The sequence below is a fragment of the Numenius arquata genome, chromosome 4 (assembly GCF_964106895.1).
Source record: "Numenius arquata chromosome 4, bNumArq3.hap1.1, whole genome shotgun sequence".
Taxonomy (NCBI): domain Eukaryota; kingdom Metazoa; phylum Chordata; class Aves; order Charadriiformes; family Scolopacidae; genus Numenius; species Numenius arquata.
Window position 1 is genome coordinate 68,168,305 of NC_133579.1, and position 14,541 is coordinate 68,182,845.

At 43.9% G+C, this 14,541-nt stretch overlaps 1 protein-coding gene across 1 annotated transcript; it reads left to right on the plus strand.

Moving 5' to 3' along the window:
• The first annotated feature begins 836 nt into the window (after positions 1–836).
• Positions 837–13,954, plus strand: MRS2 (magnesium transporter MRS2). The gene is made up of 11 exons (XM_074146324.1): positions 837–1,047; positions 1,382–1,455; positions 2,966–3,002; positions 3,620–3,732; positions 4,200–4,373; positions 5,049–5,179; positions 5,877–5,993; positions 8,714–8,866; positions 9,984–10,101; positions 10,892–11,005; positions 12,095–13,954. Exons 1-11 carry the CDS (start codon positions 891–893, stop codon positions 12,203–12,205), a joined length of 1,299 nt encoding a protein of 432 aa, XP_074002425.1. The 5' UTR covers positions 837–890; the 3' UTR covers positions 12,206–13,954.
• The last annotated feature ends 587 nt before the right edge of the window (positions 13,955–14,541 follow it).

Consider the following 14,541-nt stretch of genomic DNA (forward strand, 5'->3'; position numbering starts at 1 on the left):
TCACTTTTCATGTTGGCAAAACATTCTAACTGCTTAATTGCTCATTAAAACTAATGATCTCTCTGCTACCACCTGTTTGTCAGACAACGTCCGTATTTATTGCATCCCTGTCTTAGGTCACCATGTTCTCAGGGCCACATACATCCTTTCTTGTCTTACTCAGTCCTTGAAACCACTTGGGATGGTTGCTAAAATATCTGCGTTTTATTCTCTAAAAGAAGATTCTTTACGGTTTAACCATTTATAAACTACATAAAATCTGCCTTAGGTATCAATTGAACGGGCTTTGCCTTCACGCCCCTTTACAGGTTTCAGCAGAACCAAGCCGAGGAAGGACACTCCTGCCGCTCCAGTTGCCCTTCGAAGTGTGAACACTGCGCTTTAAAAATAATATATAATAGCGGAAGCTGGTGTGTTACTAATTAAACTTTTAAATCTCAACCAACCAGCAAGTAGGGCAAAGAAATTTAATTGCAAGACCTTAACTGGAGGCAGAATTGTTCCGCACTGGGAAAACCCTCACGTTTTAAAAGTAAAAAAAAAAAAAAAATTATCTCCGTCAAGCGGCGGAAGGCGGCCGGCCGAACCCCAGCCGCCGCCGGGTTTAGGCGCGGTAGGGGACGCTCGGGGGAGGCGGTGCCCGGGGCTGTCCCGCCTTGCGGGGACACCGCCGCCGCTGCGGACCCGCACAGGCCGCGGTGGCCGCCAGGGGCGAGCTCCCGCCCGATTGGCGGCTGTCCGTGGCCCGGCCCCCACCGCCGAGCCGCCGCCGGCCCCGCTCCTCCCCGGCTGCGCAGGGGTAACCCCGCCGCCGGCCCGGCTCCTCCTTCGCCGCGGCTGCGCGCTGGGAGCCGGGCCGGGGCGCTACGCTGCGCGGGGCCTGCGCGCCTATGCTGCGCGCCGGGCTGCTCCCCCGCGCACTGAGCCGCCCCTGCGGCTGGGCGGGCGGCGGGTCCCGCCTGCGGGTCGCCCTGCGGCTGCCGTTGGGCTGGGGCCGGCCGGCGGGGGTGGCGGTGCCGCCGTGCGCCCGGGGTCTGCGCTGGGCGGGTAAGCGGCGGGGCTGGGGCGGGCAGGGCCGGTGGCCAGGCCCCGGCGGCGGCCCGCCTCTGCGCCCCGACAGGCCTCGCTGGGCCGGCCCGCGGGCGGGGGGGGGGGGGGGGGTGTGACAGCCCGGCCGGGGACTGGGAAACCCGTCGCAGTCGGTGCGGTGTCGGCCTCGGCCTCCTGCCCGGGCGGGTGTCAAGTCGGTAGGGGCCTTGTCACGGTGGGTGCTTGTTCGTTTCTGAGCCGGTGCGTTATGTGGGTGGCTTGTAGGGGGGCACGGGGTGATTAAAGGCAAAGTGCAGCGGGCTGGGCGTAAAAATACCTCCTCTTTCTTCAGGTAAATTGTATCAACATGGCACAACAGAGGCCTCCCAAGCCACCTTAGCGAGCGTGTCTCCGGTTTTTGCAGTGGTGAGTATGCGCGGGTGTTCCCACCAAGGAGGGAAATGTTGTGCGAGGCGATGGCGCTCTTTTTTTGGTTGGTTGGTTGGGTGGGTTTTTTTTTTCTTAAAAGCATCATAACTGCAGATGGATTCATCTCTCATAGAACATCCCTAGTTCTAAGTTGTTGGTTTAAGGTATTCTGACCTGAGGACCAGCTGTGGTATAGAGCGTTCATTGAGATGTTTTCCTAAGATCCAGCACCTGCTGGAAGTTCTCGTGCTTTAGTTGTGAAGGCAGGTCAACTCCTAGAAGTTGTGCGGTCAGAAGGTTTCTTCTTAGGCTGTCAAGGCTTCCTAATGCCTTTTAGAAATATTATTCCCGTGTCTTGGTAGCTGCGGTTCTAAGCAAGTGTAGGATTTGGTGAAAAACAGAGCTCTCTATATATTAAGACAATTCTGAAAAACGTTTGCAAACTGCTTCATTGATGTTATTCACGCACGTGAGGGAATGCAAGGCCTCCTTGTTGAGAAGGAAGAGCACTCATTCCGCAACACGGTAGGTGCGTGCTGCCAGATCCTTGTGGCCACGGAAAACCCCTGTTGCAGCTCTGCTGGAATGTACGCTTAGGTATGTTTAATTCGGGGAAAGTTATTTTTAAAGCCAGTAATTTGGAATTAAGCTACGTGGTTTATGAGCAAACCAGCAAACTTTCTGATTAAACCAGAGATTGCAGTTTTTCCAATAAAATAATTTTACTAGGAGATAGAAGTGTGTTAAATGAATAATCTAAATGACAGGTGCTAAGACAAGAAGGGTTGAGGTGCAGGTTACTAGCTGAATAGCATGCTAATGCGATACTTGACGCGGGCACAAGGTCTGACTACCCAGTTTGTGGGAATCTTTACTTTTTAAACTTGTAAATTTTTCAGATTGCTCCAGGGGAAATAGCAAAAATTTATAATCCGAAATGGAAGTTGCCTTGCTGATCGCTTCTGCCTGGGATCCAGCGATAGGACGCGTGGGAATGGTTCAAAGCTGTGCAAGGGGAGGTTTAAACAGGGCATTAGGAAATATTTCTTTACCAAGAGGATGCTCAAATCCAGGGACAGGCTTCCTGGAGAGGTGGTGGATGCCCCATGCTGGTCGGTGTTTAAGAGGCATGTGGACAGTGCCCTGAATTGGTCTGACAGTTGGACTCAATGATCATTGGAGGTCCCTTCCAACTGAAATAGTCTATTCCATTCTAAGCCCGATCCTCTGTAAATCACCTCCTTCCCAAGGTTTATGTAGGAACATGGTCATGTGGATGACACTGGTTTTGTTTGGTGTGTATACAAACACAGTGAAATACACAATATAAATTTGGTGCAGCATTTTTCTTAATTGGAATGAACTATGAAAACAAGGCATAAAACGTTGATTTTTCTTCATAACATATTTTCCATTTGACTTCTAGGCAAGGGCAAACAATTTTAGAAATCGATTTCTTGTTTTATAGTAGATCTGTCAAAAAAATGTGTTTTTTCCACTCCTTTAGATGAAGCTTGACAAAGACGGAAATGCTACCTTTTTTGGTGAGTTTTTATTGTGGTGTTGGTTGCGTGGGTGGGTTTTGTTTGTCTGTTTTCCTTGTCCAATCAGAAAAGCCCAAATGGGAATCTACAGGGGGTAGAAAATTACATTTGGGATATTTCATTGTGTTTATTTGGGATGTTGCAATGTTTCTCCTGTTTTGCTGCTTTCTATTGGTCTTCACAGCATCTTTATTGTTACATTTTTTGTATATTTTAAGTAATATTTTAAAAATAACATATACAGTCTCTCAAAGGAAGGTCCTTTTTACTTTGTCTTTTCCCTTTCTGACCAGCATGCTCCTTTCCCTGCCTTGTATTTCCCTTCCCGTAGGATGACAGGTGGTTTCTCAAACGAGTCGCATGGTTTCTGACATGAAGTTAATTGTCCTGGCCAACTTTTTCACTTACATCTAGAATTTTTGTCTTTCCACTCGATACAATCTTCTGTACTTCGTAAAAAATAAATTACATTGAGGAATCAATGGGAGGAAAACTGTTTTAAAGATAGCAGAGGTTTTGTTTGTCTTTTGCAGGACTTAGTAGCACACTAAAATGTAATTTCAGAACATACATGCTTGTCCCCTAAATGTCTTTATCTAAAAATACTTTTATGGTAGAGAAGAAGAAAACAGAATTGTACCAGGAATTGGGTCTTCAGGCTCGAGATCTAAGATTTCAACACGTAATGAGCATTGCAACAAGGAACAACAGGATCATCGTGAGAATGGAGGTAATGGTTTCCCTATAGCTGAGTGTAAACTTGAACTGCGTCTTATCCTTGCACTTGTGTTTTCTTGCATGGTTTTTTTTTAATACCAGCTCTCTATGACGTGCAGTCCAGCAGGAAATGTGTCTTTGGAGCTCTGCTTAGCAATCAGAGGTACGGGTTTGCCAACAGTACGTATTAATGACCATTTTCCTAGTTGAGCACAGGTAAAGCATTACTAACGTTGTCAGAGAAGTAGAATCTTGCGAGGAACCTTTTCTCAATGATAGCAGTGCTAGCACAGTGCTGTGTCTGAACCCTGGGCAAGCCACTAGTTTGCAGTTAGCATTAGATTCTGTTATTTTCCTGCCTGAAAAGACGTTTGAAGAGTGGCTCTATTGAAGCCTAAATTATCAAATGCACTACAGAGCTATAAGAAATCTTCAGAGAGTTTCTTTTTTTCAGATTCCTATGTGTACTGTCTTTTTCAGTTCTTGAAGGCTGTCATAACACCAGAGTTTCTTCTGATACTAGATTATCGTAATTTAAATCTGGAACACTGGCTCTTCAATGAACTATCATCTCAGCTGGCTGGGGAAGGTCAACTAGTTACATATTCCCTGCCCTTTGAATTCCGAGCCATAGAAGCAATCCTGCAGTACCGGGTGAGCTATCTCATATTTATATTGTTTTGGAAGTTGTTGCTTCATAGAAAGGACAGTATGATTTTATTCTTGTGTTAATATTTATACACACACATTTGTATATGTATTCTGCTGTTATTGTAGGAGCTCTTTTTTGGTTTTCATTTTTGTTGCTTTAGTTTTTATGGTTTTGTGTGTATGTGTGTTTCCATTCCCTTCCCAAGAAAATACTATTTGGATGCAATGCCTTCACCGTCATTTGGTGAAGAATTAAAAACGATGAATTAAAGAAACAAGTCAGAGTACCTTTCTAGAGACATGCTGTAGCTGAAATGGAAGTCACGCAAAAGCACTGAGGTTTTTGGCCTCTTGGGCAGGAGTCAGGTAATGAATTGTAGCTATCCTTAAAAATCTATGCTTGCTAATGCTAATGTGATCTTTCTAGACAAAGAGTGTTTGGTGTGGTTGTCACTGGGTTTCAGTTCAGTGCAAATCACTTCTTTATAAGATACTGTATTTTGCACTGGCTTTACCTTGTAAGTGGTGTCCCTACAGCAAGTATTTCCTGGGCGTTGGAAAGCAGATTGTCTTAACTGCCTGTTACTGTGAATTCTGTGTTCAGAGATGGAAGCGAGTTGCCCAAGTCATTCTAAAGGGATTGCTTTAATTCTTATGGAGGATCGTGTTGTTATCTAGATCAGCAAACTGCAGGGGAGACTTAACACTTTGCAGCCTCAGATCCTTGAGACACTGGAAGCTCTAGTGGACCCCAAGCTTTTGTCTGTGGATAGGAGTAAACTACACATTCTCCTGCAAAATGGCAAGAGGTAAATAAGAGTAAGCCGTGAAGAGACTAGAAGGTGACCATAGAAAATTATGTGTGATCAAATGTTAGAAAAATGGTGTCTAATATTAATTTCCTAGATTACTGTAATGCTGGACCGTGCATCTTATTTGTAAATGTAAAAATCAGTATGTGAAATATCTAGTGATATGGGGAGAAACAGAAAAAGGGAAATCTATTCCAAGTTGTCAGAAATACAGTCAAGCTTTTTAAATAGCACCTGACAGAACAAAATAATACCTAAGAGAACAAAATAACATCATGAAAATGTTCCCTGTAAAGTAAAACAAGATTAGCCTTTGGATCTATGCTTTAAGGTTACTAGTACTAATACACTGGTGCCTTCATGTGTTAGCCTCTCTGATACCACAGTGCAAATACACACCCGCTACATGCTTACGGAGTGCTTGCTTTTTCTGACGTACAAATATATCCAGAAAACACATCTGAATCCCTTTCGGTGTGTGTCTGTAGCTCGCTGGTCCCCAGATAGATCACTGCCACCGCTAAGTGTGTGGCCTGTAGAGACTTTTTTGAAGGAGCTCCTAGAACCCCGCAGGGAAGCCTTCCCTGGCCGCTCCCTCTGGCGAGGGTGCTGGCTGGCAAACTCACTTAGAAATTACCTTTGTGCACTGGTGCCACTGGGGATTACTTGACTTTTTTGCCTGTTCTTTCTTCAGCTTGTCAGAACTGGAAACAGATCTTAAAGTTTTCAAAGAAACAATTCTGGAGATCTTAGATGAAGAAGAGTTAATAGAAGAGCTCTGTCTGTCTAAATGGACTGATCCACAAGTATTGTATGTATATTTTGAAACCACATGCTTCTTTAACAGTATGTTTTGTTTAAGGAGAAGTTGAACATTAAGCTGTGTGTTCCCTGCCAAAAAGCAGAAAGAAAAAGAGTTGCTAATTTTTTAAAGCCCTAGTGCTTGCTGCTTCAGAAATCAGTGTATTTGCCATTTTGGAGAGGGACTCCATTAGCACTAGTCATATTATGCAGTTTCAAATAGTTCTTGGCATAACAGGCCAGCTCATCTAGTATTAACAGGGTGGGAGCAGGATGGCAGGAGGAGAAAAAGTAAATGTTATTTTTCAATACAAATTAACCCTTTCTGGGAGAATTTTCTTCATTTTCACAAAAAAAAAAAATATGAAGAGGCAGGTTTTAAAGCTTGCCTAGAATAGGTCAGACACCACGCTTCATTTGTTAGAAGTCTTCCGGATGCTTTGCTTCTAGTTTTTTGCTCACCAGCAGAACCTGAAGGACAGAAGCCCTGGAGCAATCTTCTCGTGCACCTAAGAACAGCATTTCAGGAAAAACGTGCATGCAGGAATAGTCCCATTGCACTCTGTCAAATTCTGGTTGAGGACAGCACACAGCAGCAGCGGCACCGGCCGCTTTAACAAAAACTAAAAAGCAAAAAGATAGTGTATATCAGATGGCAATATGTTTTGGGATGAATTGTATGTATCTTGGGCTTACAGACTTGTTTTGTGTTTAAGCAGATAACTGAAACTACCTTTTGGGGTCCTTTGTGAAGTTGCTGATAATACTTGTGCCTAACCACACTGCATGTGGATATTAACACTGTTCACACAGTAGCGTGGGTTTGAAACCAGGAGGTAGTTTCTTGCCCTGCAGAGCGTAGTCTGCTTACTGCAGCAGAAACTCAGTGTTCCAGAAGTGGGACGCGGTTTGGATTCCTAATGTATGTGCTGGAGCAGTGTCAGGAGGGCTCTGAATTCCAGGCTGCTCCCGAGCAACCACTCTTCATCCTGGTTTTGCTCCCAGCCTTCGTTGGGACTTAATACAAGCTGCTGGCAAATCTTGCTTTGTGGTAGACAACGTGCAGGGAACATCTAGGAAAGATACCAAGGTCACCTTACTCTCTTATGTCAGGAGAAACCTGAAGTCATCCCTTCTTTCAGACACCACTGCACAAGGATAGGAGAGGTGGTGGGAGGTTGTGCTACTGGATGGAGTGAGGCAGTCCATGCACGAGGAAACGCTAGCCAGGACCGGACGTTTGCAGGCAGGCTGGCAGTGTGCAGACAGCTCTTCTGGCTTCAGGGTTGGTGCAGGTGGTGCGTGGTATTTGACGAGCTTAAGAAGCCTGAGAAGGTGTGGAGGAACCCAGTTAGGCACACGGGTGCCATCAGAGATCATTTGCAGCAGGAATGGTGAGATGAGCCCAGAAAGGCAGGATGAGGCAGACATGGTATCTTTGTGTGAAGGGATGGCAGACTGTCAAAGACTCACCAGGCAGATGGAGGCTGGTTAATGAAAGCAGATCAGGCGGCAGTTATTTTCAAGCCCGTATGCCTGTTGTTTCTCTTTGTATAGCCACAGAGGAGCCAATGTAAAGAAACTCATCAAGACCTTGAGCTGAATCCGTACTAGAGCAGACAGAGCTCTAAGGGCTTTCAAGTCTGCAACTGCTCTCATCTGGATGCAATAAAAACCTGGAGGTCCGAAGGGCTAGCTAACTCAAAGCTTCTGCCCCATAGGAGAAAAACTAAGGGCTCTGTTAAAGGTCCTCAGGGAGCTTACGTGGGTTGATTCTTGTGACATATTACATATTTTCTTGGAAAACCATTTCAGAGAGGTTCCTTTAACAGACAGCAATGCCAGGAGGAGATTCTTTAAAAAGTTTAGTCTCTCTAGAGAAATAAGGTCATACCACAACAGAAAAAATTATGAAGAGTCTTCTTGGCTTTGCTGCCAGTTTCCAAGCTCCTCTGGATCTTGGGTGCCTCAGCTTTTATCTACACAGTGAACACCACAGTACAGTGCCAGGAACATCCATACCTGTTCCAGAGAAGGCTACTGCACCAGCAGTTGGACCATGAAATAAGATGAAAGTCTCTCAGACAGACTTAGGAGAGCAGCATCTTCCATTTGATGCTCACTCTTCATCAGCTTCATGCCCCCAAAACGTTTTCCAGTAATTACTGTGTGTAGCTGAAACACCTCGCAACTGAACTATTTTAATATACGCCTAAAACATCTCCCCCACCATATAACTGTTTGTGTGTTGACTTTTTGTTGTTTTATTCTTGGGAGTTTTTGACTGCGCTGTTACCAGCTTCCACCACTTGAGGGCACCAAGAAGTTAAGCGTCTCCTTTCAAAATTGTCAGCACTTCATAAAAATATAAACATTTATAGTAATACAAACTTTATAAATAATATAAAATTTGTATAACTTTTTAATATCTGAAAAATTAAGGTTTGTGGTGGTGTGCATGCCTTGAGCACATCAAATGCTAACTGTTCTACTCAAAATAACTGACTGCCTATGCTGATCAGCTGATAGATCTAAAAATATGCCTTTTATTTTAAGTTGTTGGTACTAATGGAAGTTCCTCACTGACAAGATTGCATTTTGAGATCTGGTGTCTAACAGCATTCTTGTTGGCTGTTCCCCACAACTCTTATGTGCCTTGTCTTAACACGTCAATAATTCACTTCCATACAACATGTTGCTAACCAGACAAATATAAATTGTTGCTCACAGTGAGGAGAGTACATCTGGGATTGACCACGCAGAGGAAATGGAGCTGCTGCTGGAGAACTACTACAGACAAGCAGAAGATCTTGCAAATGAAGCTCGTGAACTGCGAGTACTGATTGACGACTCGGAAAGCATAATCTTTATCAACCTGGACAGGTGAGCTCCCCTGGCTGTCAGACTACCAAAAGCTGAGCAGAATTTAATGCTGCCTGGTCTTTCTCAAATCTGTCTAAAAGGAAGGTTGGGGAATTCCATTCTCATGAGGGTTTGAATGGACTTGCAGTTATAGCACAAGAAGCTGCACTGCACTTTTCTTATCAGTGAACTGGATAAAGCAAAGCAACAAGACATGCTGGTTAGTAAAATCTCTCCTGTTAGGCACCAGTTTTCCCTAGCAGGAGAAGCCAGGCTTCTCCTAGATCCTTCTGGGGAGCTGTTCACTAAAGGAAACGTCTGCAAATTTAGGGGCAAAAAATTCTACTCGGGAAAGTTTACACTTAATTCAGCAAAACTGAATTATTGAAGAGTCTGGCTAGGCTACTCAGGTGTTCAGTACAAGTTGCATTATCACTCTGTGGGGTGATAGAAGAATGAATAACTTCGGAGCAAATACTTTCTCTCTCTCTCTGTATGCAACAGTGTTCATTACTAGTCGGCCTCTTACTGAAAAAATAATTGTAGCTTGCACCTGCAAGCACATGCCACTCTGACGTCAGTGTTTAATATTCTTCCTCCTCTTTACTGGGGAGTTATCTGTAGAAGCAGTTGGTGGATGCTGCATCAGGAAACCACAAAAATCCTTTTGGGGAAGACTTGAATACGGAATTCTCCAAAACAGGCTCAATGTTATAGTTCCGCAGTGTTTACTGACTGTTTCTTTGTAAGTATATTCATTTGCAAGGTAACAGTAAATTTTCGTTTCTTGTGAAAATGGACATATAAATTCCAGCCAGTTAGTGGTGAAAGAACACAAATTTCCATGGAAATTTACTATTACTCTGTGTATATACACCTCTAAGAAATGAGCAATGCTGGAAAGTCTGCTGATGATTGAGCAGAACCTGCTGCCTTAGAGGTATCCTGATGCAGCAATTTCAGAACGACAGCCTCTTTATACTGCTGTTTCATGAGCTTTGTCACCGAGTTGCCCAATTCCAGCATGACTTCCTTTCTTTCACTGTTTGGGTTTAGTGCATGCTGTACTGAATTGGAGAATTTAGGCAGCAAATCCAATTTTTTGGGTTCCTCTTACAGATGTTTCTCCCTTCTTTAGCCACCGTAATGTGATGATGAGACTGAACTTGCAGCTGACTATGGGGACTTTCTCTCTGTCTCTCTTTGGACTCATAGGAGTTGCATTTGGTATGAACTTGGAGTCATCTCTTGAAGAGGTAAGGAACGAGCGCTGTTTATATCTGTGACATAAAACATAGGCCCTACTCTTACAGTGCATTTTATATTCCGTACAAATTCATTCTTTCCATAGATAAAGCTCCAGATTTATATTAGCGTGTGAACATAATTTAGTCCAGTGATTCATGTGTTCATGCAGTCACTTTTTTGTAAGGAAATTACTGTGTGGCTCACTGCACGGTATTGCAGCCTTTTTTCTATGTAAATGTCCATGGAAAAGGAACGGGAAGACAAATTTCTGGTTGTATAAGGGCTGACTATAAAGCAGTATTAAGGTTTCTGTAATGATTATCTGTTCTTCTGAAAAGACCAGCTTTGTCTTCCTGATACAAGGGTATCTGGGAAGCGGTCAGGGCATTTCCAGCACACCAGAGGAAATAGTCTATTGTCTGTGACAGGTTTATACCTAGACTGGGGGGTACAAATTTACAATTGCGCATGCTATCTTCAAAAAAAAAAATAAAAATGAAACAAAGCAAAGACTTCTTCCTTTCCAAATTCATTGAATAGAAGGCTTGAATTTCCAAACTTCCTAATAACGGAAGGAAAACTGCATGGGAGAGCAATAGAATACACCAGGGTGATCCCTAATTAAAATGCTTTGCTATGAAACAGCCCTTTTCCCAAGGTAGGGCTTGGCTGTTGACGGTAGAGAGTTTACCACTTCCTCCCATAAAGGAAGAGGGGGTGGGGAGCGAGAGATTATCTTTGGATAACTCCTTTTCTGAAGAGAAAGTTGCATGACTAATGGGAACGTTCTGTTGGTAGGATCCCAGAATATTTTGGCTGGTGACAGGGATTATGTTTCTGGGAAGCGGTCTGATCTGGCGGCGCTTGCTTTCCTTCCTTGGGCGGCACCTAGAACCTCCACTACCTCCTCATGTACGTATGGCTGGCCAGGGTTTCTGCTCCAGACTCTTGCATGTACAGCCCATTTCTAAAGCAGGAAACTAACTGTTGTAGAGAGGTGGGCCACAGAGCATGGGGGAGTTCAGCTCAGTGTCTGCTTGGTGAGGAAGGAGAAGGTTCTCCCTAGCTGGATTGAATGGGAAGCCCCAGCACTGGCAAGGATACACTTGAGCAGTAAGATACTGCTCACTGTTGTTGGAAGTTCCTTGAGACATGCTGTGTTTACTTTCCCCTGGCAGCCCAAGGGGAGCTGAGGCTACTGGTAGAAGCAGCCCTCATTTGCTTTCTCAGCTGCCGCAGCAGTCTCTTCATAGGGAGGGACATAATGGATGCTGCCCTCCTCCTCCCACCCAGGTACTAACTGTGGATCTGTAGTCCTTGTCTTGAGAAAGAGAAGGTAAAGATAAAAGGACGATGGGCAGGTACTAGCTGTAACATCTCTTTGGAGAATGATACCATGGTTGTGATGTCCTGACTCCCAATCTGAAGTTTGTGATGGCTCCTCACCTGCACAGCAGCTATCTGCCATTCATGCTGATGGCATCACAGAACCCTGTTGTACCAAGCTGTAGGAAGATTTCCAAGGAGACCATCTTCAAGATTAGCAATATTTTGCGTGGTTCATTTTCCCTGTTGACTGCCCTTTTCTGCCAAAGTTGGGGGGGGCTGTATTTTCTACCTCTCTTCCGCAGCCTAGATTTATAACAGGGAAGTATTAGTGGATTCCAAAGTTGCTACAAATGACGAATGAACGGGAGACCCAGATAAACTCCCCTTTGTCCCTCCCCTCCCTTGCCACCGAGAGGCAGACAGAAGTAGTTCCTTGTGGATTGTTGACTATGGCTACAACTTACTGGGTTATCCTCAAGTGTTGCTCAAAACCAAGTCCAGCTCTGGCTTGGAGAAATGTACTGAAAGGGATTAGGGAGGGAGAAGCCAGAGTCAGTGTTCTGAAAATATGAGGAGAGATCAGGGTTCAGTCCTCTGTGAAGCTTTACTTTCTTTCTGCTGCATATAGAGCAGTTTCTCATGTAATCACAGGGTATTTTGTATCTTGCCTAGGTTCCTGCAGTTTTGAAAAAATCCCAACCAGCAGCTGGAAGAATGGAGCTAAAGAACAACCTTAAAGCAGAAACATTTGGGCTGAGCAGAAGCACGTTAACGAACCAATAGGAACAGCAGGAATGAAGAGACTTTTACTGTTACAGGGTGGACTTTGGACTTTGCTCGCATTTGTTCTTCCTTTCTGAAAACTGCAAGAATTTCTAAACTTGCTAATTTAATATATATTTTGTGCCAAAAAAAAATATGGTGAGATTTTAATGCTCACATACAAAAGGAGAGAAACACAAGGGAAAAGTGACATGCTTTCCACAATAGTCTCACCTCCACCCCACGTATGTTCCATTAGTTTTCTGTATCACATACATGTACTAATTTTTGGGGCATTCTTATTTCAAGTGTTTGTCAAATACTTCTTCATGTGATGGCTTTTCTTAAACAGAACAGTACTTTCAGCTGTGGGCATGACAGCAGTCAGCATTCATCAATAACTCTGGTTCTGAGCTGCAGATTTAGGAATTGGACTTCAAATGTCAAAGAAAAATCTGCCCCAAAGTGGCCTTTTAAATGGATTTTTTTAAGGCCATATTTAATTGCAGAGAACAGATTTTCCAAAGCAAAAAGCATACCTGCATCTCTTGGGAAGCATCACCTCTAAATTGGCAGTAACCAGAAATAACGATTTCCCTTATCTTAAGTGAGCAAAACCAGGCTTTGAAATGCAGCTGCTTATCTTGGGTGTTCCTTAACAATTTAGGCCCAAAACGTAGGCAGTTTCAGTAACGGGAAAAGTGGGCCTATTGGTAACGTGCACTTGTGCTTGCCGTCTGCTGCTGTTTCAACACGCATGGATGCAGCTGCAGTTTAACAGCTCCTCGTGTTCTCGTAAGGACTGATTCAAATGTTGGTAAAAATCAACAGGCCAGTTGTTGGCTTCTCGTAAGCTGGGCTCTGCTTTCCTCTTTTTTTGCTCCAAGAAGACAAGCCAAAGCATGGACTAGCCTGCGTGACGGTAAGTAGCCGGGTTAGTAAAGAGTGTGTGGAAGCCTGGTGTCCTGTGATAGACTGAAAGGAGGAGTAAAATTCTTAGGACTTATCTCTGAACTCTGAGGGCGTAGTTCTCCACTGGTTTCTCTCAGTCTGTAGAGGGAACGTGAAATCCTTCTAAACCAGGTCACAAACTGTCTTATTTGGGTTTTTTTAACCTCTCTGTAACATCCAGTGAGTAGCTCCTTAGGTGCCACCAGACAAGTCACTTCACTGGCAGAGGTTGAAAAGACAGTAACTGTAGCTGTGAACGTTTTTACTCAGGATTAATGTGTCAAAAATGGAAATAAAAAGGTACATAAATTAAAGTTATACAGGCCTAGCTTGGTTAAAGTAATTTCTACGAAATTTTCAAACAGTCGTTCTTGCTCTGTGACTTCAACTACAGGTATAAAAGGCATGAGAAGATTAATGGGGTTTGTAATGTTTTTGAGGTTTTTTCAGCTCAATTTTGTGTAGTGTTTTTTGCTTCCCAGGTTGAGATGTAAAAAAACCTCTGAATTGAGCAATCCAGTGGAAAAAACAATGGCTCACGTACCTCGGCTGATAAACCCCGGGAAAGCCCAGTGCATGAAGGGATATAGATGCTGATGTTTTCAACCAAGTCATAGTTGCATTAGGTCAGGACTGAGATGTGTCGGTGCAGCTGTTGGGGAAGCTTTCACGCAAGCTTTCCAAGCTGTGTCTTTTGTGCAGAGAAGCTTCTGTGGACTGTACTGACTCCTTTTCCTGTACGTAACTGACTTAAAGCACAATAAAAGCACTGTGAGAAAGACGCATCTTTTACAAGACCGCCTTTCTCTCTACAAACGTACACAAATGTTTAACGGCTTTCTTAAAACTCAACTAATCAAAATGCATTCACGTGCAATAAAATTACTCTTAGGTCATATGTAGAAAAAAACCCAAAGCCAGTGGAGGTTGTGTGTTCAGAATGGAATTGCTACAAAACATACTGGCTTCATCAATTTTCATTTAAAAAGGAAAACTACTTTTATTCTGTCCTTATAAATACACGGCTCGCTTCACCTCACGCTACAGTTCACAGATTTGTAAGGTAAGTTCCATACATAGAATCATAGAATTGTCTGGGTTGGAACAGACCCTTGGGATCATCGAGTCCAACCATCTACCCTACTCTACAAAGTTCTCCCCTATACCATATCCCCCAACACCACATCTAAATGGCTCATAAACACATCCAGGGATGGTGACTCAACCACCTCCCTGGGCAGCCTGTTCCAATGCCCGACCACTCTTTCTGTGAAAAATTCTTTCCTAATGTTCAGTCTAAACCTACCCTGTTGGAGCTTGAAGCCATTCCCTCTCATTCTGTCATTAATTACCTGTGCGAAGAGACCAGCACCAACCTCTCTACAGTGTCCTTTCAAGTAGTTGTA

What these genes read in the sequence shown, in the direction of transcription:
- MRS2 (XM_074146324.1), top strand. Translation starts at nt 891, where the DNA reads ATGCTGCGCGCCGGGCTGCTCCCCCGCGCACTGAGCCGCCCCTGCGGC. An exon ending in TGTCTCCGGTTTTTGCAGTG is followed by an intron (nt 1,456 to 2,965) that starts GTGAGTATGCGC and finishes CCACTCCTTTAG; the next exon opens with ATGAAGCTTGACAAAGACGG. An exon ending in AAGCAATCCTGCAGTACCGG is followed by an intron (nt 4,374 to 5,048) that starts GTGAGCTATCTC and finishes GTTGTTATCTAG; the next exon opens with ATCAGCAAACTGCAGGGGAG.